This window comes from Elephas maximus, chromosome 17 (assembly GCF_024166365.1).
Source record: "Elephas maximus indicus isolate mEleMax1 chromosome 17, mEleMax1 primary haplotype, whole genome shotgun sequence".
In the NCBI taxonomy this organism is placed as follows: Eukaryota; Metazoa; Chordata; class Mammalia; order Proboscidea; family Elephantidae; genus Elephas; species Elephas maximus.
The window spans coordinates 54504681-54529516 of record NC_064835.1 but is presented as its reverse complement, the minus strand read 5'-3'; the positions used below and the strand labels follow the sequence as shown (position 1 = coordinate 54529516).

The following is a 24836-nucleotide window of genomic DNA, read 5'->3' as shown; positions in this document are numbered from 1 at the left end:
TGAGACCCAGAGATTCATGTTTCAGAAATCTCTGCTCTCATCTAGGGTTTTTTATAGCATGTCACATCGTACACGATTGAAATAACCACCACTGTTCCTGATTCCATCCAGCTCCCCTCTTTCTCCATCACTTGAAACATGGCAGTTACACCAAACCAAACACGGTGTGTATGATGGGTTTTGATGGGGGTTGAGGATCATGACTGGATGGTTAACTGGCCGGCAGGCCCAAGAATGCCAAAATCTTGCATTGGCACAGCCACAATTTTTCTAGTTTAATTCTCCAAGCTTTTCAACAACACAAGATGCACTGACAAATGAGGTCTCAGAGTAGTACTTTATTACTGGCAGAGCTATTACTTCATACCTCTGATAAACAGGACTGCCTCTTACGTTGTTGGTTTAAGACCATCAGAGAAGAGAGGACACATTTTCTTCTTTTTTTTTTTGCTCCTCATACCTACCTGTGGCCATAGCAGAAGCCCTAGATCTGTCTGCATGTGATAGAGCAAGGAATTATAGAGACACATACTAGAAAAGTGTTAGCTTAAGTCACGAAGCAGGAAGCATCAGTGAGAGCATCAGCTCTGCCTGACATTTGGATGCTCTGTGATTCTGTTCACCAGCACAAATGGTCAGAGATAATCCTGGAACTTAACCAATCAGATTAGTGCACCTCCTGCAGGATAGATAATTGTGTCCCCCCCAAATATCTGTCAATTTGGCTAGGTCATGCTGTCCAGTGTTGTATCATTGTCTACCATTTTGTCATCTGATGTGATATCCCTATGTGTTGTAAATCCTATCGCTATGATGTTAATGAGATGGATTTGTGGCAGTTATATTAATGAGATCTACAAGATTAGATAGTGTCTTAAGCCAATCTCTTTTGAGATATAAAAGAAAGAAGGGAGCAGAGAGACGGGGGACCTCATACCAACAAGAAAGAAGCACCAGGAGCATAATGCGTCCTTAGGACCCAGGGGTCCCTGAGCTGAGAAGCTCCTAGACCAATGGAAGATTGATGACAAGGACCTTTCTCAAGAGCCAACAGAGAGAGAGAGAGGCTTCTCTTGGAGCCGACCCCCAGAATTTGGACTTCTACCTTTGTAGACCGTGAGAGAATCAATTTCTCTTTATTAAAACCATATACTTGTGGTATTTCTGTAATAGCAGTATTAGATAACTAAGACAGACACATACTAGAAATGTGTTAGCTTAAGTCATGGAGCAGGAAACATCAGTGAGAGCACAAGCTCTGCTTAACATTTGAATGCTCTGTGATGCTGTCCACCAGCACAAGTGGTCGAAGATAATTCTGTAACCTAAGCAATCAGATTAATGTGCCTCCTGGAGGAGAAATAAAGATAATCAAGACAGGTGGCAGGAGGTGAAATCCCTGGATATTCCAAAAGATGGTGGGTTTCTCTTCCCTTTAAAGGCTGTTTCCTTGTTGTAAGAACTATCAAAGCGTAGTATAAGTGAGAATTAGACCTTCTAATGCTCCATGTTTATTTAAGAAAACACAATGAATAGGAAGCATAAGGCTGAAGAACAGGTGGTAATTTAGGATGGGCATTGGGAAACTCTGGAAAGTTATAGAGTAAGAATGGTGAAAGAACTTATGAGCTTTAAGTTTCTGGAGGTAGAAAAAGTGAAGCAACTAAGAGAAATACACAGGTTTTTTTTTTTTTTCATAGAAAAAAGAGCCCACTTCTCTTTAATTTTGTGGCAGAGTTGAGGGAAACCACTGGAGTGAAGTTGGAGTAGTTACAAGGAGGGGCTTTTTAGGGTCCCCAGAGACCTTAAGGAAACCCTGGTGGCATAGTAGTTAAGAGCTACAGCTGCTAACCAAAAGGTCAGCAGTTCAAATCCACCAGGGGCTCTTTGGAAACCTATGGGGCAGTTCTACTCAATGACAACAGGTTTGTTTTTTTGGTTAGAGGCCTTAAGAACTGAATGAAATGTTTGACCTGGCATTGCAGTGTGTGTAGGGCTGCGTTATAAAGGAATATTAATTAAGCATAAGACCTCTGTGGTAAACAGTCAATCAGAGGTTAACATAAAGAGGACCCAAAAGAGACTGACTAAGCCTATGTTGAGTCGAGAAAAACTTTGTACCTAAAACCTATTTCCTCTCATTTGATTTATGTCCTGGTAATCTCACCCAACAATGAAATGACCCAGAATGTATAAACGATGCACACTGACAGGAGGAATGTGAGGGTAAAAGCCAGTATATCAAAGATGCACTGGCTTTGATTTCAGGTAGACCTGGTTTGGGACTGTAAAAGGTGAGATGAAGCCCATGCTTGAGGTAGCATTTCTCTGAGCTTCAGTCCCATTACTTGCAAAATGGGAATAATAGACTTATCCATAGGGTTCTTTTGTAGATTTAACACTTAATATTTGTAAAAATAATCAGTGCAATATCTGACATATACTAAGTGCTCAATCAAGGATGGCTGTGATAGTTATCGTATTTTGGAAGAGAAATTCCTTCTGATCACATGCTGGTGATAGTAGAAATGTATATAAAGGGGTATGGGGACCCCATTTTGAAAAATCCTTGCAGGCTCTATTCCCCTAAAAATGTTGAAATTTGGGAATTTCACTAAGCATAGAGTCTTTTGAGGCTGTGTTGGATTAACACCAATATAATCAATCAATCAAGTCGGTTCATCTTCAAAATTAAGTAAAACCAGCATTTTGATGTCAGTGACAAAGGGTGAGTTTGAGTAATTCATCCAAACATTATTCAATTCAAAATCAATTTGATTGACTGCCTGAAACTCAGTATAGATACAGTTTTCTCGAAGACTGAGACATAAAGTACAAAACTTATCTTGATTTATAATCACCATCTTGTTTAGTCCTGCATTTTAGAATGATGCGTAGAGTCCTGGTGTGTTTCCATTTCATGCACCTTACTTATATTAGACACCAAGTCAATGACAGTGAGTTGAAACAAAAGTCAGAGGACTCCTATGTATATCATCTATTATTTCTTTACCCTATTGTCATTTTTGAAAGACTTTTCAACATGAATTATGAATATGGTCCAAGATACAGCAAAATATTATTCCGATCTAGCACTCACTGGTTTGTCTTTGAGGTCCATCATGTGATCTATGTGATTAACTTGCAGCAGACAGCATTAGTTATTGAGACAGCCTGTTTTAGCCTCTAATTACATGATGACTAGTCAGAGACATAGAAATATGGCTGTTAAGTTGGAAATAAGAGGGTGCCTTGAATTGCTGAGGTGATAGATGGTCGAACTTTTGACCAGTGAATTGTGTTAACTTGGTTAAAATCATGAAGGAGGCAAAAGGTGGCACGAGAGAGGTAGCTGCTCTTTCCAGCAGCCAGACCTCCCCTGTTAATAGCCTTGTTTTGTGTTCTCATTCAGAGAAGTTCCTCCTCTATGCAAATGGCAAATTGATCTAAAAGAAGGTTAAAGTAGAAGAAAAGCTTTTAGTACCCGCCCTCCTGACATTGCTCTCAAATTCTGAAATTTCTTATTTGTTTTATGTGTCCCTTGCTGCTGCTTGTCTACATTTCAAACAAGAATGAAAGAAGGAAAAGAAGAGAGGGAGAATGAATGGACGGTGGTGAACTGATAAAATGTGGAAGTGATCACAACTTTTGATCCTAGGCATGACATCTTAAACACTGTTGCTTCACAGGTTGACATAGTTAAAATTGGTCAGCAACAACTCTTGGGCGTTTAACCTTGTGATAGAATACGTAATTTGGAGTCACACAGACCCGATTTTAAATATAGGCTCTGCCACGCTGTGTAGCCTTGGGGCAACATTCTTAACCTCACCAAGCCTTATCTCATTGTATATAGAAGAGGAATACACAGTATTCTAACACATACTGTCATTAGAACTGCATGGTAAAATATATTAAACCATCATCACAAGGATTTTCACATAACTTTGTAATGATTGTTAAGTTAGTCATGAAGATGATGCTGATTGTAGCTTGAGGTAGTCGTCCATTAGAAGGCCAGCCAAATAATTTAACCTGAAAGAACAGAATAATTTAAGCAATAATGAGAGTTTTACTTGAATTAACGGGACAATTTACCTCCATTTTCCAACTCACTTCACAGCCTGAAATTGGTAAGATTCAAAGTATCCACTCCTTAACTACTTATATTTATTATCTAGCCTCAAAACCGAGGAGGTAGAAAGGGGCAGTTTGACTTTTAGCCCCTTTAGTCATTACTTATAAAGATTCTTGTACTAGAAGCCTTAATGTCAGGCACTTGCTCTACCTTTAAGATACCCACACTTGTCACTTTGGGGTCCAGAGACTTCCAAAGTCGTTATTCTTCTTGATATTGGAAAAATAATCACATGGAAAGCCCCTCGTGATTTAGGTTGAAGAAAAGATTCTGAGCTATATGAGTGATTCTTGGTTTGTATCAGTGATTTGCACATTTTTTTAATAGGTGTTATTGTTGTTGTTAGGTGCCGTCAAGTAAGTTCCGACTCATAGTGACCCTATGCACAACAGAACGAAACGTTGCCCAGTCCTGAGCCATCCTTACAATCGTTGTTATGCTTGAGCTCATTGTTGCAGCCACTGTGTCAATCCACCTCCTTAAGGGTCTTCCTATTTTCCGCTGACCCTGTACTCTGCCAAGCATGATGTCCTTCTCCAGGGACTGATCTCTCCTGACAACATGTCCAAAGTACGTAAGATGCAGTCTCTCCATCCTTGCCTCTAAGAAGCATTCTGGCTGTACTTCTTCTAAGACAGATTTGTCCGTTGTTTTGGCAGTTCATGGTATATTCAATATTCTTCACCAACACCACAATTCAAAGGCATAAATTCTTCTTTGGTCGTCCTTGTCCAGCTTTCACATGCATATGATGTGATTGAAAATACTATAGCTTGGGTCAGGCACACCGTAGTCATCAGGGTGACATCTTTGCTCTTCAACACTTTGAAGAGGTCCTTTGCAGCAGATTTACCCAATGCAATGCATCTTTTGATTTCTTGACTGCTGCTTCCATGGCTGTTGATTGTGGATCCAAGTAAAATGAAATCCTTGACAACTTAAATCTTTTCTCCATTTATCATGATGTTGCTCATTGGTCCATCTGTGAGGATTTTTGTTTTCCTCATGTTGAGGTGCAATCCATACCAAAGGCTGTGGTCTTTGATCTTCGTGCTTCAAGTCCTTTTCACTTTCAGCAAGTGAGGTTGTGTCATCTGCATAACGCAGGTTGTTAATGAGTCTTCCTCCAATCCTGATGCCCCATTTTTCTTCATATAGTCCAGCTTCTCGTATTATTTGCTCAGCATACAGATTGAAGAGGTATGGTAAAAGAATACAACCCTGACGCACACCTTTGCCGACTTTAAACCAATCAGTATCCCCTTGTTCTGTCCGAACAACTGCCTCTTGATCTGTGGAAAGGTTCGTCATGAGCACAATTAAGTGTTCTGGAGTTCCCATTTTTAGCAATGTTATCCATAATTTGTTATGATCCACACATTTGAATGCCTTTGCATAATCAATAAAACACAGGTAAACATCCTTCTGGTATTCTCTGCTTTTAGCCAGGATCCACCTGACATCAGCAATGATATCCCTGGCTCCATGTCCTCTTCGGAAAGTCCTCTTCTGAAACTGGCCTGAATTTCTGGCAGTTCCCTGTTGATATACTGCTGCAGCCATTTTGAATGATCTTCAGCAGAATTTTGCTTGCGTGTGATACTAATGATATTGTTCTATAATTTCCACATTCGGTTGGATCACTTTCTTGGGAATAGGCATAAATATGGAACTCTTCCAGTCAGTTGGCCCGGAAGCTGTCTTCCATATTTCTTGGCATAGATGAGTGAGCACCTCCAGTGCTGCATATGTTTGTTGAAACATCTCAATTGATATTCCATCAATTCCTGGAGCCTTGTTTTTTGCCAATGCCTTCAGAGCAGCTTGGACTTCTTCCTTCAGTACCATCGGTTCCTGATCATATGCCACCTCTTGAAATGGTTGAACATCGACTAATTCTTTTTGGTATAATGACTCTGTGTGTTCCTTCCATCTTCTTTTGATGCTTCCTGCATCTTTTAATATTTTGCCCATGGAATCCTTCACTATTGCAACTCGAGGCTTGAATTTTTTCCTCAGTTCTTTCAGTTTGAGAAACACTGATTGTGTTCTTCCCTTTTGGTTTTCCATCTCCAGCTCTTTGCACATGTCGTTATAATACTTTACTTTGTCTTCTCGAGCCACCCTTTGAAATCTTCTGTTCAGTTCTTTTACTTCATCAATTCTTCCTTTTGCTTTAGCTGCTTGACATTTGAGAGCAAGTTTCAGAGTCTCCTCTGACATCCATCTTGGTCTTTTCTTTCTTTCCAGTCTTTTCAGTGACCTCTTGCTTTCTTCATGGATGATGTCACTGATGTCATTCCACAACTCGTCTAGTCTTCGGTCACTAGTGTTCAGTGCTTCAAATCTATTCTTCAGATGGTCTCTAAATTCAGGTGGGATATACTGAAGGTCATATTTTGGCTATCGTGGACTTGCTCTGATTTTCTTCAGTTTCAGCTTGAACTTAATAGGTAGAATTTAGAAAATTAATCCCCAAAATGGTTTAGCTACTCAGAGAAAAGTTTAGGAGTCTGGGATGGGGTGGTAGGAATTCTTATGGATTCAAGTCTCTGTTACCTCCAGACATGGGGCCCCAGATCAGGCAGACCAACAATCTGGATTGCTGTGCTTTGCTACTGTGAATAAAAGAAGCAGTAACCCTCAGACTGCCCCTGGTGATCAGATCACACAAACAGAAAGCTGATTTCTCCCATTTCCTTTTGTCCATGAAAATTATTATTCTCCCGTTTCCTTAGTTTGAGGGAATGAACAATTCCATGTTATGATTTTTGGATTTGGTTTGATTTGAATGTGACTGGTCTCTTTCCTAGCTAGAATGGCTTTAATGTGTTAACATTTCAAACTGCTGAGTTACATTGATAAGACCTAATTAAAATTCATGTGTTGAATTTTAATTTGATTAATTTGCAAATTTTGCAGTTTGTGATCTACTGTTTATAGATAACCTTTTTTTAAATTCCAGTTCCAGAAAAGGTCAATTATGAATTTTTAAAAGCCAAGAGCATTTTAAGAATATTTAGGAAATGGCTCTGCTCATCACTAGCGACATAAGCAGGAGCAAAAATGGAAGGACACTCGCACCGAAGTCACACACCATTAAGTGCATTATGCAGGCCAGTCACCCCCTGAGTCAAAATTGCATCTTCCTTTGCAAATCTGCTTTGAAGGAGCCAGCTCTTTTCAGAATCGTGTTTTTAGAAAATGTCAGTTCCGGTAACTTCTCTGGAACTGTATTGATGCAGTGAGTAGAAAAGTGTTTTAAGCAGTCAGTCTAAACATATGTATCGGGCTTCTGCTGTGCAGGATGCTGAGACATCTACCCCAAGGAAGCTCCTAGAGGAGTCAGAGGTAGGACATTTACAGGAATTATGTAGAGATTAGAGCAAGGCAGTTGATACTCAAATGCTAAATTGTACGATGAAACTTCAAGTGCTGTAGTTGACAGGGAAACCCTGGTGGCGTAGTTGTAAAGTGCTACAGCTGCTAAGCAAAAGGCTGGCAGTTCAAATTCACCAGATGCTCGTTGGAAACCCTATGGGGCAGTTCTACTCTGTTCTGTAGGGTTGCTGTGAGTTGGAATCGACTCGATGGACGAGTTTTGGTTTTTTTATAGTTGCCAGAGAAGTATACGCCCTTCAATACATGAGTTAACCCTTTGGGGTGGTAAAAGTTGCATTGCTTTCCCCCGGGGAACTGGAATTCTGGAGGTTGGCTGGGTAGTTTTAAGATTCTTTCACAGTGTAGCACCCAGTAAATGCTTTAAATCATGCTGGTTTCTGCCCTGCCAGGACTAAGTAAATCACAACTAGCTCTTCTGCATGAGAAGGGCAAACAACTCCAGGACAGCATTAGGTTATCAGAGGAGTAAGTACCTATTTAATTTCTGCAAATCCAAACGTATTTAATGTGCAGTAGGATGGCTGCCTTTTTATTAACACAATGTTGCAAATTTGAGTTTATAATGGTCTTTTATATATGAAGCACATTTCTAAATAGTGTTTTAAAAATACTTTTGAAATCCTTTTCAAAGTGTAGTATTTTAAATACATTAACTGTAGTATTTGTACCAGTTTGACTTTTTAAAATATATTGTAATATATAAATGTCTGTATGCGTATGTATCTATGGATACATGGAAACCCTGGTGCCGTAGTGGTTAAGTGCTACAGCTGCTGACCAAAGGGTCAGCAGTTTGAATCTACCAGGTGCTCCTTGGAAACTCTATGGGGCAGTTCTATCCTGTCCTATAGGGTCGCTATGAGTCGGAATTGACTCGACGGCCACGGGTTTGGTTTTTTTTTTTAAATAGATACATGCATATGTGTGTGCCCATATATAGCCACTCATATTCCATCTACCATCATACATATGCACATGAGCATGGCTATCTACTGGTAAGAAGATGTAGTCTCTGGGCAGCTGTTCAATCAAAAACAGCATTTTGCAAATCAGACAAAGAGCCCCCTTTTTCTAGGCAGATGAAGCCCCATCACCAGGATGCATAACCTGGTGGTCAGCACTTAGGATTCCAGCAGCTCTTGCCACATTGGAACAGGGACCATTGTGCAGTGCTTCACCTGCATGGCTGTGCATGTTGGTCCAGCTGATCCAGCCGTGTACAATGGCTAAGAATGATTTTAACAGACCTGGGTTTGAATCCGATTTATACAGCTTATTAGTTGTGTAACATTGGGGATATAAGTAATTTCTCTGGGCCTCAGTATGCATATTAATAAAATTGTACGATTACTGAATATATGAAATTATATGACATAAGTAAAGTTTTTATCACAGTACTCAACATACATGCTTGTATATAAGGAATTGCATCAATGTTCTTTTATAAAAAGTTACATCAACTCTGATTCTATCCCTTCTCCATTAGTGGCAACTAAGAAATAAACTAGAGGGTAGGTAGAAAGTAAAATTAAAGACAGCAATGATAATCATATAATGTTAACGATAATTCCACGCATGTTTACTTTCATTTAGTTTGAACAACACTTTTGCATTTACTGGCCCATTTACTATAGTCTTAGCTAGCTGAAAAAAAAAATTGATCTGATCCATGTAGTGATGAGGCCTTAACCCATGTCAGTGACAGAACCTGGTCCAGCCCAGTGTTGCTGACCTCACGTCCACTAACACTCCTATTAGACCTCAGTTGCCACCCTAAACAATGCGTGCACATTAGAAGGAGTTTTACAATTCAGGAAGCAGCTGTCTTGTGTTATTTTACTTGTTCTCTGGGTCTCCCTTCTGGAGAATGCTTAGATCCCAGAACAAAGGAGATGGTAATGCTGAAGTAACTATCATACCTACTCTTGTCCCTGAAGCAGGTCGTATAGGATCTGTGAGGATGCAGTGAGGTGAGGTCAAATGTTTCACTCAGGGCCAGATACATAAATGGTTTTTAACAAATAGTTCCCCTTTTTCTACTTCCCCTTACCTGGCAATTCTTGAAAATCAACTTTTGCTCCACATTTCCCCTGCCTTCACAAGAGGGAGTCATAGTCACCCCAGCATTTCTAGGGAGAAGGGGAGGAGGGCTGGGAATAGGCAAACCATCCCTGCAAATGCCCTGGGTATGGAATTCTTGTTTGGCATCAAACTGTGGACTCCTTTATACACACTCATAGAAAGTCTGGCTGCCCCACCTCACTTGGATGCTCAGATAATGCTTAAAATCCCTCTCTTTCCCGGTGACAGGAGGCCTTTTTTTCTTTTTTCCCTTCTCTGAACAGATTTCAGTGTTGAAAGACGTGCATTCTTTCATCTGGTAAAAGTCTGCAGAGACCAAATATAAAAATTGTCAAGAATAGATTCTTTTGAACAAACATATGTCATCGAAGTGACAGAGAAGTTCTGTTACTGTCGTTGTGTGCACACCTTTGGATCTCTCTGTGGTTTTCATATGTGGGAGCAGGGGAAGGAGGAATTTGGGGACTTCACCAGACTACTTTTGGCAGTTCCTAGAATGGAGAAGATGTATTTCCCAGAATGGCAGGGAAACCATAACCCTTGTCCATGACAGGCTTTGCTGTCCACAGGGGCCGAGTAAGCCTACAGCCTGACGTTCCTTTGTCACCATTAGTGACACTTTGTCTATAACCCACACAGGCCATCATGGCGCAACTACCCCAGGAGGAGAAGGCAAAGATAGCTGAGCAGGTGGAGATCTTCCACCAAGAGAAAAGCAAGCTGGATGCTGAAGTGGCTAAATGGGATGACAGTGGCAATGATATCATTGTATTGGCCAAGCAGATGTGCATGATCATGATGGAGATGACGGACTTCACCAGGTGAGGCCCAGCAACATGGAGCTGAAGCTTTTCCCTTTAAGCCCACAAGTGTAGTAGAGTATGTTAGCATGTGAAAGTATGCTGGAAAATGAAACTACTGCATCGAAGCAAGGTGATGGTATTAGAAAATTTATTTGTGTAAGTAGATCTGGATCTACTACCCAGAAGGTAGGTCTTGTTCGTAAAGAGGACAGGTCCATTTTTATAATTGTTATTGTTGTTCTTATTAGTTGCTGTCGAGTCAACTCCCATTCATGGCAACCTTATGTATAACAGAACGAGACAATGCCCTATAATGTGCCATCCTCATGATCGTTGCTATGTTTGAGTTATTTTTCTAATCATGATTGTTTTATTTATGGATCCTAAGTCAGTCATAAAACCAAATCCCAGGGGAGGAATGACTGATCTTTGGCTTATGCTCTTGTGTAATATGCTTAAATATTATTTTAAGATAAGGTGGAAGATTTGTTAACCTCCCTTTGGAAGAATATATATGTGTGTATATAATACACATGTGTGTACATGTGTGTATATAATACCTTTTAGTGCCAACTAGTAATCTAGCATTAATTTCAGCTCACATTTTCTATTTACATACAAACAATAAGGTTCAACAACCTGAGATTCCATCATTTTGACAGGGAAATTAAAAATTGTGTAAGTTTTATTCTTTTTTGTTCTGAACAGTACTTTTAATAAATCAAGAGACCAGTCAACGTTTTGTGAGGAGCCTTTCTTCACCAGGCGTCATTGCTGTTTCTGCCATTGCGTTTTGGTCTCTTCTTTAGTGGACGTGGCATCTCTGCCTTTCTTACCACAGAAAGGGCAAACCCTGGGGGAGCAAAGCTCAATGAAAAGATCCCTGGATTTTGAGTCAGAACACCAGGTGATTTGGGACATGTCTCTTCTTGTCTCCTTCCTTTATTTGCAAAGTAGGAAAACAACATTTGTCCCACCAGCTTTACAAGAGAGTTGGAAAGTCCACAAAGGTAATGTAAGTGTCAATTATGCCGCTATACGAATGTAAACTATTTCTTGATTGTAGACATTTTATTTTTACTGGAAAACACAAACACACACAAACATGTACATAAAGATGTTTTAGTGATTCAAGATGGGATTTGTTATTAAAATTATGTTAAGCTATATGACAGCCCTGGTGGGATATTGGTTAAGAGCTTGGCTGCTAACCAAAAAGTCGGCAGTTCAAATCCACCAACCACTCCTTGGAAACTCTGTGGAGCAGTTCTACTCTGTCCTACAGGGTTGCTATGAGTCAGGATTGACCTCAAGGCAAAGAGTTCAGTTTTTTTTTTTTTTTTTAAGATATATGACAATGTCAAAACCTCACCTTATGGGTGACAGTTTTTTTTTTTTTTTTTTTTTTTAATGGCTGCTGAATGTGTTTCATAAGAAAAGGCTGGAATTGATTATAGGTTTTAATAAAATATGGAACATCTCTGTCTCATTCCCTTTACCCTTTGCCTCTAAACAATATGTACTAGTGAAATTGCTTGGCCCTTTCTCCAAATATTTTTAAATTGTTTTTTACTTCAGTGGAATGACTTTAGTGTTATGAGGGTACTAGTGACCTTTGGGACTTTTAAATGTCATCAAATTCATTAGAAGTTCAAATTGTGCATCAAGTTAGTCTTTGTCTACTTCACAGATTTCTTTCACAAAAAAATAAATAGTGTTTAAGAACAGTCTCCACCACTCATCTGTCAATTTGGCCCACTGTAGTGGCTTGTGTGTTGCTATAAATCTGGAAGCTATGCCACTGGTGTTTCAAATATCAGCAGAGTCACCCAGGGTGGGTAGATTTCAGCAGAGCTTCCAGACTTAGACAGATTAGGAAGAAAAACCTGGTGATCTACGTCTGAAAAGAATGGGCCAATAATACCCTTATGGATAGCAGTGAAATATCATCTGATAAAGTGCCAGAAGATGAGCCCCTCTGGTTGGAAGACACTCAAAATGTGATTGGGAAAGAACTACCTCTTCAAAGTAGAATTGACCTTAATAATGTGGATGGAGTAAAGCTTTTGGGACCTTTGTCTACTGATGTGACACTACTCAAAATGAGAAAAAAAAAACAGCTGCAAACATCCATTAGTAATCAGAATGTGGAATGTATGAAGTATAAATCGAGGAAAATTGGAAGTTGTCAGAAATGAAATGGAATGCTTGAAGATAGATATCATAGGCATTAGTGAGCTGAAATGGACTGATATTTGCCATTTTGAATTGTGCAATCATATGGGAATGACAAAGAAGAATAGCATCTCATTCATTGTCAAAAAGAACAATTCGAGGTCCACCCTGAAATACAACACTGTTAGTGACAGGATAATATCTACACACCTGCAAACAGGATTAGTTAATATGACTATTATTCAAATTTATGCACTAACCACTAATGCCAAAGATGAAGAAACTGAAGATCTGTCCCAACTTCTGCCACTTGAAATTGATTAAACATGCAATCAAGATGCATTGATAATTAATGGTGACTGGAATGCAAAACTCAGAAACAAAGAAGAAGGGCCACTAGTTGGAAAATATGGCCTTGGTGATACAAACAACACCAGAGATCGCATAATACAATTTTGCAAGACCAATGACTTATTCATTGGAAATTTTTTTTTTCCAACATTATAAATGACAACTATACATGTAGATCTCACCGGATGGAATACAAAGGAATCAGATTGACTACATCTGTGGAAAGAGACAATGGAGAAGCTCAATATCACCAGTCATAACAAAGCCAGGGGCTAACTGTGAAATAGACCATCAGTTGCTCATATACAAGTTTAAGCTGACTAAAAAAAAAAAAAAAAAAGCTGAAGCTGAAGAAAATTAAAATAAGTCCATGAGAGCCAAAGTACATCCTTGAGTGTATCCCATCTGAATTTAGAGACCATCTTAAGAATAGATTTTACACATTGAACACTAATAACTGAAAACCAGACGAGTTGTGGGATGACATCAAGGACATCATACATGAAAAAAGCAAAAGGCCAGTAAAAAGAAAGAAAAGACAAAAATGGATGTCAGAAGAGACTCTGAAACTTGCTCTTGAATATAGAGTAGCTAAAGGGAACTGAAGAAATGATGAAGTAAAAGAGCCGAATAGAAGATTTCAAAGGGCAGCTCAAGAAGACAAAGTAAAGTATTATAATGAAATGGGCAAAGACCTGGAATTAGAAAACCAAAAGGGAAAAACATGCTTGGCACTTCTCGAATTGAAAGTACTGAAAAAAAAAATTCAGGACTCGAGTTGCAATATTGAAGGATTCTATGGACAAAAAATTAAACTAGCGAGGAAGCATCAAAAGAACATGGAAGGGATACACAGTCACTGTAACAAACAGAATTGGTAGATGTCTTAGTTATCTAGTGCTGCTATAACAGAAATACTACAAGTGGATGGCTTTAACAAAGAAAAATTTATTTTCTCCCAGTTTAGGAAGCTAGAAGTCTGAATTCAGGGCACCAGCTCCAGAATAATGTGTTCTGTTTCTGCTGGCTCTGGGGGAAAGTCCTAGTCATCAATCATCCCTTGGTCTAAGAGCTTTTCAACACAGGGATCCCAGGTCCAAAAGATATGCTTCACTCCTTGCTCTTCTTTCTTGGTGGTAGTGAGGTCCTTCTCTTCTCTGCTAGATTCTTTATTTTATATCACAAAAGAGATTGATTCAAGATACAACATAATATTGTAGATTGAGTTCTACCTTATTAACATAACTGCCTCTAATCCTCCCTCATTAACATCATAGAGGTTAGGATTTACAACATGTAAGAAAATTACATCCAATTACAAAAAGGAGAGCAACTACACAATACTAGGAATCATGGAGTAGCCAAGTTGGCATGCATTTTTGGAGGACACAACTCAATTCTTAATGGTCTACATTCAGCCTTTTCTGGAGGTAGCATATGATCAAAAACCAATGGTACTGAAGGAAGAAGGTCAAGCTTCACTGAAGACATTAGCGAAAAAGAAAAAAAAAAAGCCTCCAGAAATTAAAAGGATACCAACTGAGATGGTTTAACAAACGAATGTAATGCTGGAAGTGCTCATTCATCTATGCCAATAAGTTTGGAAGACAGCTACCTGGCCAACCCACTGGAAGAGATACATATTTGTGCCCATTTTAAAGAAAGGTGATCCAACAGAAAGTGGAAATTATCAAACAGTATCATTAATACCACATGCAAGTAAAATTTTGCTGAAGATCATTCAAAATTGGTTGCAGCAGTACATCGACGCAGAATGTCCAGAAATTGAAGCCAAATTCAGAAGAGGACATGGGACAGTGGGTGTCATTGTCAATGTCGGATGAATCTTGGCTGAAGGCAGAGAATACCAGAAAGATTTTTACCTGTGATTCATTGGCTATGAAAAGGCATTCCACTGTGTGGATCATAACAAATTATGCATAACATTGTGAGGAATGAGAATTCCAGAACTCTTAATTTTACTGTTACAGAATCTGTACATAGACCACGAGGCAGTCTTTCAAACAGAACAAGGGGATACTGCATAATTTAAAGTCAGGAAAAGTGTGCATCAGGGTTGTATCCTTTCACCATACTTATTCAGTCTGCATGTTGAGCAAAATAATTTGAAAAACTGGACTATATGAAGAAGAATGTGTCATTGGGACTGGAGGAAGACTTATTAACAACTTTTGATATGCAGTTGACACGACCTTGCTGGCCGAAAGCGAAGAGGACTTAAGCACTTACTGATGAAGATCAAAGAATACAGCCTTCAATATGGATTACATCTTAGTATAAAGAAAACAAAAATCCTCATAACTGGACCAATAATCAACATCATAATAAATGGAGAAAAGATTTAACTTGTCAAAGATTTCATTTTACTTGGATCCATAATCAGTGCCCAAGTAAGCAGCAGTCAAAAAATCAAATGACATATTGCTTTGAGCAAATGTGCTGTCAAAGACGACTTAAGGTGTTAAAAAGCAAAGATGTCACTGTGATGACTAAGGTGCACCTGACCCAAGCCATAGTATTTTCAGTCACCTCATATGCATGGGAAAGCTGGTAGAAGAAGAAATGATGCATTTGAATTACAGTGTTGTTGAAGAATATTGAATATACCATGGATGAATAAATCTGTCTTGGAAGAAGTACAGCCAGAATTCCTCTTAAAAGTGAGAGCGGTGAGACTTCGTCTCATGTTGCTGTGGACATGTTATCAGGAGAGACCAGTCCCTGGAGAAGGACATCTTGCTTGGTAAAGTAAGGGGTCAGCAAAAAAGAGGAAGATCCTCAACAAGATGGATTGACACAGTGGCTGATACAATGGGCTCAAACATAGCAATGATTGTGAGGATGGTGCAGGACCTGGTAGTGTTTCATTCTGTTATACATAGGCTCACTATGAGTTGGAACTGACTCAATGGTGCCTAATAACAATACCTATTTTACTTTCTTTTAAAAATATCCCCGTGTCATCATTCTGATAAGTCTATAAAAGTAAGTAGCTTGAGAGTTTTTCCAATACTTTTAATTAAAGAGGCCTAATTGCTATCATCATTCATAATTCTTTTGTACATAGGGTTGCTTTGAGTGGGAACCAACTCCACGGCACCTAACATCAACAACAAAAACAGTCTGAGCCATGATTCAAGTCTGAATTTCCTACAAATCAGACTATCATGGCAGCTTTAGTCATTGCTTTTCAAGGCCTGTGATGACTTAATTTGCTTGCTTCAACGTTTAGTAGTACTTTATCTGATGGATTTCATGTAATCCATTAATAGCATCATTTGAATAAATAATCTCATTAGTTTAGAGTGAATAATGAATCAAGTCATGTTGACAGTTGAGATCAAGAGAACGTTTTATAATGTTCTGGATTATATAAAACTGTGGTCAAGGAAGAGAGATATATTTGCGGGGTCTTGTTAGATGATGTTAAATAAAACAGACTTTTTTTTTTTTTCCTATTAGTCAAAGTGTAGTTTTAACCGTGAAAGGAAGGCCACTTTAATTTCCTAGGGATGTCATACAATCATCTCACTTTGTTTCGAATAATGAAATGTCTAGGATGCTGCTGGTTATCATTTTTTCCACTGCATGGTGAGTAGTGTTTTCCCCTTTGTCAGAGCAAAGGAAGGATTACTGTAATTAATGACCAGAGAACCAGAGGAGGGTACGAGTTAGGAATGGAAAGCAAGAAGGCTCCACTTTGCTGTTGCCGCCTTCTGCAGAAACTGTTCTTCTCCAAAGGGGCAGCTGGCTTGTGCCTGTCTTTGTGGCCTCCTGTCTAAGCTCACTTTACTTGATCACGTTCATGGTTATTATTGCCCTTGAATTTTCTACCTCAAGGAGGAACAATTTCAGCTCCATATCTCAGTGCATACCTATGTAATATTTTCTCTTTTTTAAAGGAAATTCTATAGCTGATAAAAAAAATTGAAATTTGGCTACTCCCACCAAATCATACATTTAAAGGGCATTTGGGTGCAAAAATATCCTTGCATTTATAGCTTGTTGTTTTATTATTATCACTAGCTAGTTCATTAATTTGATTCAGTAATCTAAACGATATCCACTCTATTATTATTAAAATTGGAGAGGTTCTGCCTCATTATTTGTGTAATAACTTCTTCATGGAGGATAAAGCTGATTATGCTTCATGTCTTTTCCCCTCTTGGTTCTTCACTTCCATCTCACGGGCAATGGCAGAGCACTGTCCTGTACAGGACGAATTCATGCTTCTCATGTCAGTTTTCAGAAACAAAGAGAATGTGCAGTCTTGTGTCCCAATATGAAAAGGTGTGCAGGCAGCAGCAGTTCAGGAACGAAAACCAAGTTTAATTATATAGCAAGGGAGAGAACTATCTTTTAAGATGAGCCTGAAGTTGTGATCTTGAACAGAAGAAGGCTGAGGCTAAGGAAAAAAAAAAACTTTAGGAGACAGTCAACCGTGAAATACTGAACAGTGGACTTAAAAATTATGTTATCAGCCCACGCTTCCTAAACTTCAGCACTGCATTAGTTCAGACACTGAATTTTTCAGCCCATGTATCTCTAGACTAGTCCTTCAGCCTCCATTCTCTAGCCTGTCAGACCAGACCACTTCAGATACTAAAGGGCAACCATCCAGCTCCCTCGACTTGGAAACATTTATCAGCTCCACTTCTCACAGAATGAAATAAAAATCTTTCTGCTTGCTATTCAAGATCTACCTTTAATCAATTTAGCTTTCTGTCACAATTTTCTCCATATTTATATTTCCAGTTCAAGGCCTGTTATGAATGGAATTGTGTCACCCCCCCCAAAATGGGTGTCAACTTGGCTAGGCCATGTAGTGTGTGATTGTCCACAATTGTGTCATCTGATGTGATTTTCTTATGTGTTGTAAATCCTGCCTCTGTGATTTAATAAGGTAGGATTAGAGACAGTTATGTTAATGAGGCAGAACTTAATCTACAAGATTAGGTTGTATCTTTAGTCAATCTCTTTTGAGATATAAAAGAGAAAAGAAGCAAGCAGAGAGATGGGGGCCTCATACCACCAGGAAAGCAGCATCGGGAGCAGAGCACGTCCTTTGGAACTGAGGTTCCTGAGCTGAGAAGCTCCTAGACCAGGGTAAGATTGATGACAAGGACTTTTTGCCAGAACTGACAAAGAGAGAAAGCCTTCCCCTAGAGCCAACACCCTGAATTTGGATTTCTAGCCTCCTATTCTGTGAGACAGAAACCCTGGAGGTGTAGTGGTTAAGTGCTAGGGCTGCTAACCAAAGCGTCACCAGTTCGAATCCTCCAGGCACTCCTTGGAAACTCTACGGGACAGTTCTACTCTGTCCTATAGGGTCACTATGAGTCGGAATCAACTCAACGGCACTGGGTGTTTGCCGGTAGTCTGTGAGAGAATAAATTTCTGTTTGTTAAATCCACCCACTTGGGGTATTTCTGTTATAGCAGCACTAGATGCGTAAGCAAGGGCATAGTATAAATGGGACTTATTTGCATAGTTCAGCTCATGGTCCTGCAGTCTCAACTAACTGCTCACCTCTTCTCAGATTCATTCAGATCTTCTAGTGTGCTGCCTTCATATAGCTTCAGCTGACTGGTGAAGTGGTATTTCCCAAGCATGTTTTATGAAGCCCTGGTATTGAGAAGGAGGTTACATGGTTGAGTATCATCCATCTGTCTGTTGTCGTACTGTAGTGGCTTGTGTGTTGTTACAATGCTGGAAGCTATGCCACTAGTATTTAAAATGCCAGCAGGGTCACCCATGTTGGACAGGTTTCAGTAGAGCTTCCAGACTAAGAAAGACTAGGAAGAAAGGCCTGTAATTTACTTCCAAAATTAGCTAATGAAAACCCTATGAATTACAAGAGAAGATTGTCTGATATAATGTTGGAAGATGAACCCCCTAAATTGGAAGGCACTCAAAATGCACAGTGGCCACAATAGACTTGAGCGTTCCAATGATTGAAAAGATGGAGCCGGACCAGGCAACATTTTGTTCTGTTGTGCATTGGACCACTGTGAGTGTCAGTGCTGACTCAAGGGTAACTAACAACAACAACAATGGTTCAATAAGTTTGCAAACACCCTCCTGACTTACTGTATACCGCTATTGAAGATTCACTTTGGGTATTGGAATATTTTGTTGTTAGGAACCATTGAGTTGGTTCCTACTCATAGCAACCCCATGTACAACAGAATGAAACACCTCCTGGTCCTGAGCCATCCTCACAATCGTTGCTATGTTTGAGCCCACTGTATCAGCGAGTATGTCAACCCATCTTATGGAGGGTCTTCCTCTTTTTTGCTGACCCTCTACTTTACCAAGCATGATGTCCTTCTCCAGGGACTGGTCCCTGCTGATAACATATCCAAAGTATATGAGATGAAGTCTCACTATCCTCACTTTTAAGGAGCGTTCTGCCTCTGAGATAGATTTTTATGTTCTTCTGGCAGTCCATGGTATATTCAATATTCTTCACCAGCACCGTAATTCAAAGGCATCAATTCTTCTTTGTCTTTCTTATTTATAAATAAATGTTAATATTTATGAAATATAACGTACATAAAGTGCATGAAAATGAATTTACAACTTAAGTCATTAGCGTAAAGTAACCTGTAAAAGCACTGCCCCGTTCTAGAAGCCCCCTCCCTCCCATATACTCTTCCTAGGTCATAATATGCTTCCTCTCAATTGGTGTAACTGGTATCTTGACTTTTTGCTGGGCGGGAGGCAGCGAGGGACTCATTTTTAATGTTTGGTGATTTCCATGGTTTAAATATTGTTATTGTCAATGGTTGGTTTTAAGCTATAAACATTTCAACTGGCTCACCGAATTTCTGGAAATTTAACAATTAGCTTTTATGAGGCTGTCTAAGCCAAGACCAATGCCATTCCCTTCATTTCTTTGCTGCTGCTGCTTCTTTGTTGTCCTCTGCCTCCTCCTTTACCTCCTGTTCCTTCCTCTTCCTCTTCTCCTTCCCCTTCCCCTTCCCCTTCTTCTTTTTCACAGTTTTACTACCTATGTCCAAAACAAACAAACAAAAAAACCCTAACCAGTTGCCGTCGAGTTGATTCCAACTCATAGCGACCTTATAGGACAGGGTGGAATTGCCCCATAGAGTTTCCAGGGAGCGCCTGGTGGATTCGAGCTGCCCGCTTTTGGTTAGCAGCTGTAACACTTAACCACTACGCCACCAGGGTTTCCACTACCTATGTATATGCCTCTAAATATATAGTTTTGTCTTACATTTTTATCACTTTCTTTCTGCTGCTTTTTTACTTCTTGAGTCAGGTAATTATTGTTTTCATTATTTCTTATAATACCAATGTTCATGTGATTATAATATTTTGGAAGTTTTTCTTCCTTTCCTATATTCTAGAAAAGTTTAAATAACACTGAAATTATCTACTCTTTAAAGGTTTAGCAGAATTACCCTGAGAAACCATCTAAATCTACTGATTTTTTTGAGGTATTCTCTCTCGGTCTCTGATAATCTTGTTTATTTCTTCCATGAATATAACACTGGCTAAGATTTTGAAAATCTCCATTCTGGTCAGTCTTGGTAAAATATATTAGCTTAACATATTAGTTCACTTAAAAACCCAAAAACCCAATGCTGTCGAGTCAATTCCGACTCATAGTGACCCTATAGGACAGAGTAGAACTGCCCCATAAAGTTTCCAAGGAGTGCCTGGCAGATTCGAACTGCCAACCCTTTGGTTAGCAGCCATAGCGCTTAACCACTACACCACGAGGGTTTCCCCTTAGGTTTCCAAATATTTGAGAAAAGTAGTCTTATAATATTTCTCATTTTCCCTTTTCTAAGGATATTTCACTTGTATCTTTATTTATTTAATTTTATATTGTACTTTAGATGAAGGTTTACAGAACAAACTAGTTTCTTGTTAAACAGTTAGTGCACATATTGTCTTAGGACGTTGGTTAGCAACCCACGACATGTCAACACTCTCCCTTCTCAACCTTGGGTTCCCTATTACCAGCTTTCCTGTCCCTTCCTGCCTTCTAGTCCTTGCCTCTGGGCTGGTGTGCCCCTTTAGTCTCATTTTGTTTTAAGGGCCTGTCCAAGCTTTGGCTGAAGGGTGAACCTCAGGAGTGACTTCATTACTGAGCTGAAAAGATGTCCGGGGGCCCTACTTTCAGGGTTTCTCTGGTCTGTGTCAGGCCAGCAAGTCTGGTCTTTTTCAGTTAGAATATCGTTTTACATTTTTCTTCAGCTCTGTCCAGGACCCTCTATTGTGATCCCTGTCAGAGCAGTCAGTGGTGGTAGCTGGACACCCTCTAGGTGTACTGGACTCAGTCTGGTGGATGTGGTCCATTAGTCCTTTGGACTAATCTTTCCCTTGTATCTTTAGTTTTCTTCGTTCTTCCTTGCTCATGAAAGGGTGAGACCAGTGGAGTATCCTAGATGGCTGCTCACAGATGCTACTCATCAAAGTAGAATGTAGAACATTTTCTTTATAAACTAAGTTATGCCAATTCAGCTAGATATTCCTCAAGACCATGGTCCCCACAACCCTCAGCTGAGCAATTCCATCCCCCAGGGAGTTTGGAGGTGTCTATGGAGCTTCTGTGACCTTGCCTTGTACATCACTTGTACCTTTTTCGTTTTTCAATATTTGTGTTTTATATTTTTTTCTAGATTAGGTAGATAGCCATCTAAGTATATCATTCTACATCTTTGCTTTTCTTTCTTTCTTTGGAACTAGTTTTGTGATTATTTCCAGTGTTTTTATATTTTCTAATTTATTAATCTCTTCTTATAATTTTAGTAATTGCTTCCTATTTCTTACTCAATGAGTCAGATGATTATTGTTTTCATTATTTCTTGCATGATGATATATGTGCTTAGGCTATTAGTTTTTCTCTGAGCATAGCACTTTAGCTGTTCTTATAGGAAAGAAACATGTACAGCAAGAAAAACACTGAACTGTGATTCAGGAAACATAGGTCCTAGACCTGATTTTCTCTTTGTGTTGCAGGTTCATCTTGGGCATGTCACTTAGTCTCCACACTTGGGTTTCAGTTTCCTCAACTAGAAATAAGGAAATGGTATTTGATGATCTCATTTCTGTTTTGCTCTCTATTCTATGAAATATACCCCAGTCTCCAGCTAGCAACAAGAATTTTAATTTGAAATTCCAGTTGAGTCGACAATGTGAATTTTAAAGTGACAAACTTTTTTTTTTCCCATAACAATTTACTGGTGAGTCTGAGACGTGTAGTCTCCAGTGCAATCACAAAAGAAATGCTTCTAATTGTGATTTTGCTATACAGTGGGGACTTGTGCCTCAGCAAACTCAGGATCTATACCGATATCCTATAGGGTCGCTATGAGCTGGAATTGACTCAATGGCCATGGGTTATTACCTTGATGTCCCTGGCTAGTGAAAGTGGTTAAAGAACACAGAAGGTTGTAGGTTTGAGTCCACACAAAGGTGCCTTTGAAGAAAGGCCTGGTGATCTACTTCCAAAAATGCAGCCATTGAAAACCCCATGAAGGGCAGCTGCAGTCTGACACTCATGGGGTTGCCATGAGTTGTAATCAACTCAATGGCAACTGGTTTGGTTTTATTCATGTGGCACATTTTATCAAAATCAGTTAGATGTTGAAAGTTATCATATAAAGTTCATGAAGAAGAGTTTTCCTAGATCCTTTGAAATTCTTGAAATAAACACAAGCGATTGTAGGTAATGAAAAATTAGGGTGCAGCTCTTAGCTGTTTAAAAGTGAGTGGTTACAAAGTGAAACAGATGAAGGCAGAAAGTAACCACAAATAACATGTCAGAATGAAACTGCAGAAGGAGATCTTGTGAATTCTGGAAGCTACGAAGAAATACTAGGGCAGTTCTACTCCATCCTGTAGAGTTGCTATGAGTCGGAATCAACTCAAGGGCAATGGGTATAGAATAATGACAGCATTATTAAAATAACATTGACAGATACTGCTTTCAAATTTTCCTTACAAAAAGAATAAAACAAACAAAGAAATGAAAACAGTATTTAGGGATATTAAAAAGGTAATGTCAGGGAATAGGAGCCAAATTGTCACAGAATCTTTAACTCATCCACATTACATGAAAATTCATATGTGAGGTCTCTGTCCATATTTTAAAATCTAAATAGCCGCTGAAAAACTAATGTTCTTTAAGGAAGCGTTAACGTTAACACAGTAAAAGAGAAATACCTTAATTTTTGAATTTTCCTATGTGTGTGTTTAAGCATTGACATGAACTCAATACACGTTACATTTAGCTACTAATGTAATAAAATGCCAGAAGAGAAATAAGGAGGAAGGAAAATTGAACAAAATCCAACTGTGCCCTTTATTTAAAGAAAGACACTTTTTCTTCCGGTTTATAAAATATTATGTAACAATGGCGATCATTGCCCGCTCTATATAACCCAATCTACGTAAATCCCTTCTGAGTACTTTTTGTCCATATTCCTAACTATAAGAATGTAATCTTATAACCTTGAAAAATGCATTGATGTTAAATGCATATAAGGAGACCAGGATAAGTAGCAATGTTAACAAATGAAGGTAAATATATTTAATCAATTATTCCTTTTTTACCTCTCCAGAGAGGAGAAAGAAGTTATATCCCACCCTACATTTTGTTTAAAAAAATTCATGATGAAGCTTAGTTTCATTTTCCTGAAAGCTTTATAATATTAAATATTCCAATACTCATAATATTAAGACCTATTAATATTAAATAGTACAGTTAAATATTAAATTACCAAATGTCACCTGATTGAAAACATTGGGTCGTTTGGAAGAATAAAGTTATTTACTGTTGAACATTGTTTTGTGTGCTCCTTTGTAAGTCAGTACTAGAAGCAACATGCCAAAGGGAATAACAGCTCAAAAGATTTCTGCAATTTTGGCCAAATATTTCCCCATTTTGTGCAAGAGACAATTGTTTCTCAAGTTGCCAAATTAGCCTTAAAAGATATACAAATATAATATACATATGTATATATAACCCTTTGACTTCGAGTAGATTCCCACTCTTGGAGACCCCATATGTTAGAGTAGAACTAAGCACCACAGGGTTTTCTTGGCTGGAGTCTTAATGAAAGCAGATTGTCAGGCCTTTCCTCTATGATGCTGCCGTTTGTGTTTGAACCACCAACCTTTCAATTAGTTGTTGTTGTTGTTAGGTGCCATCGAATTGGTCCCGAATCATAGTGACCCTATGTACAACAGAATGAAATACTACCTGTGCCATCCTTACAATCATTGTTGTTTGAGTCTACTTTTGCAGCCACTATGTCAATCCATCTCGTTGAAGGTCTCCCTCTTTTTCACTGACACTTTACTTTACCAAGCATGGATGTCCTTCTCTAGGGACTGGTCCCTCCTGATAACATGTCCAAAGTACGTGAGACAAAGTCTCGTCATCCTTACTTCCAAGGAGCATTCTGGCTGTACTTGTTCCAAGACACATTTGTTCATTCTGGCAGTCCATGGTATGTTCAGTAGTCTTCACCAACACCATAATTCAGTTAGTAAAACCCACCACTGCCATCGAGTGGATTCTGACTAATAGCAACCCTATAGGACAGGGTAGAACTGCCCCATAGAGTTTCCAAGGAGTGCCTGGTGGATTCGAACTGTTGACCTTGTGGTTAGCAGCCATCATATGTAACCACTATGCCACCAGGGTTTCCAATTCAGTTAGTAGTTGAGTGCAAAACATTTGCATCATCCAGGGACTATATATACATACATAGTAGTTGTGGGTAGCCTAGTCACTTCCGACTAATATTGACCCTATATGACACCGTGGAACTGACTCGTAGGGTTTCCTAGGCTGTGTTCTTTATGGGAGCAGATTACTAGGT

At 39.1% G+C, this 24836-nt stretch overlaps 1 protein-coding gene across 1 annotated transcript in view; it reads left to right on the top strand.

Moving 5' to 3' along the window:
- Window positions 1-24836, top strand: part of CTNNA2 (catenin alpha 2) — a 1322153-nt gene that overhangs the window by 1248159 nt on the left and 49158 nt on the right. The window contains exon 15 of the mRNA XM_049856958.1: window positions 10262-10443. Within this exon, the coding sequence (XP_049712915.1) occupies window positions 10262-10443 (182 nt within the window). The remainder of the gene's footprint in view (window positions 1-10261; window positions 10444-24836) is intronic.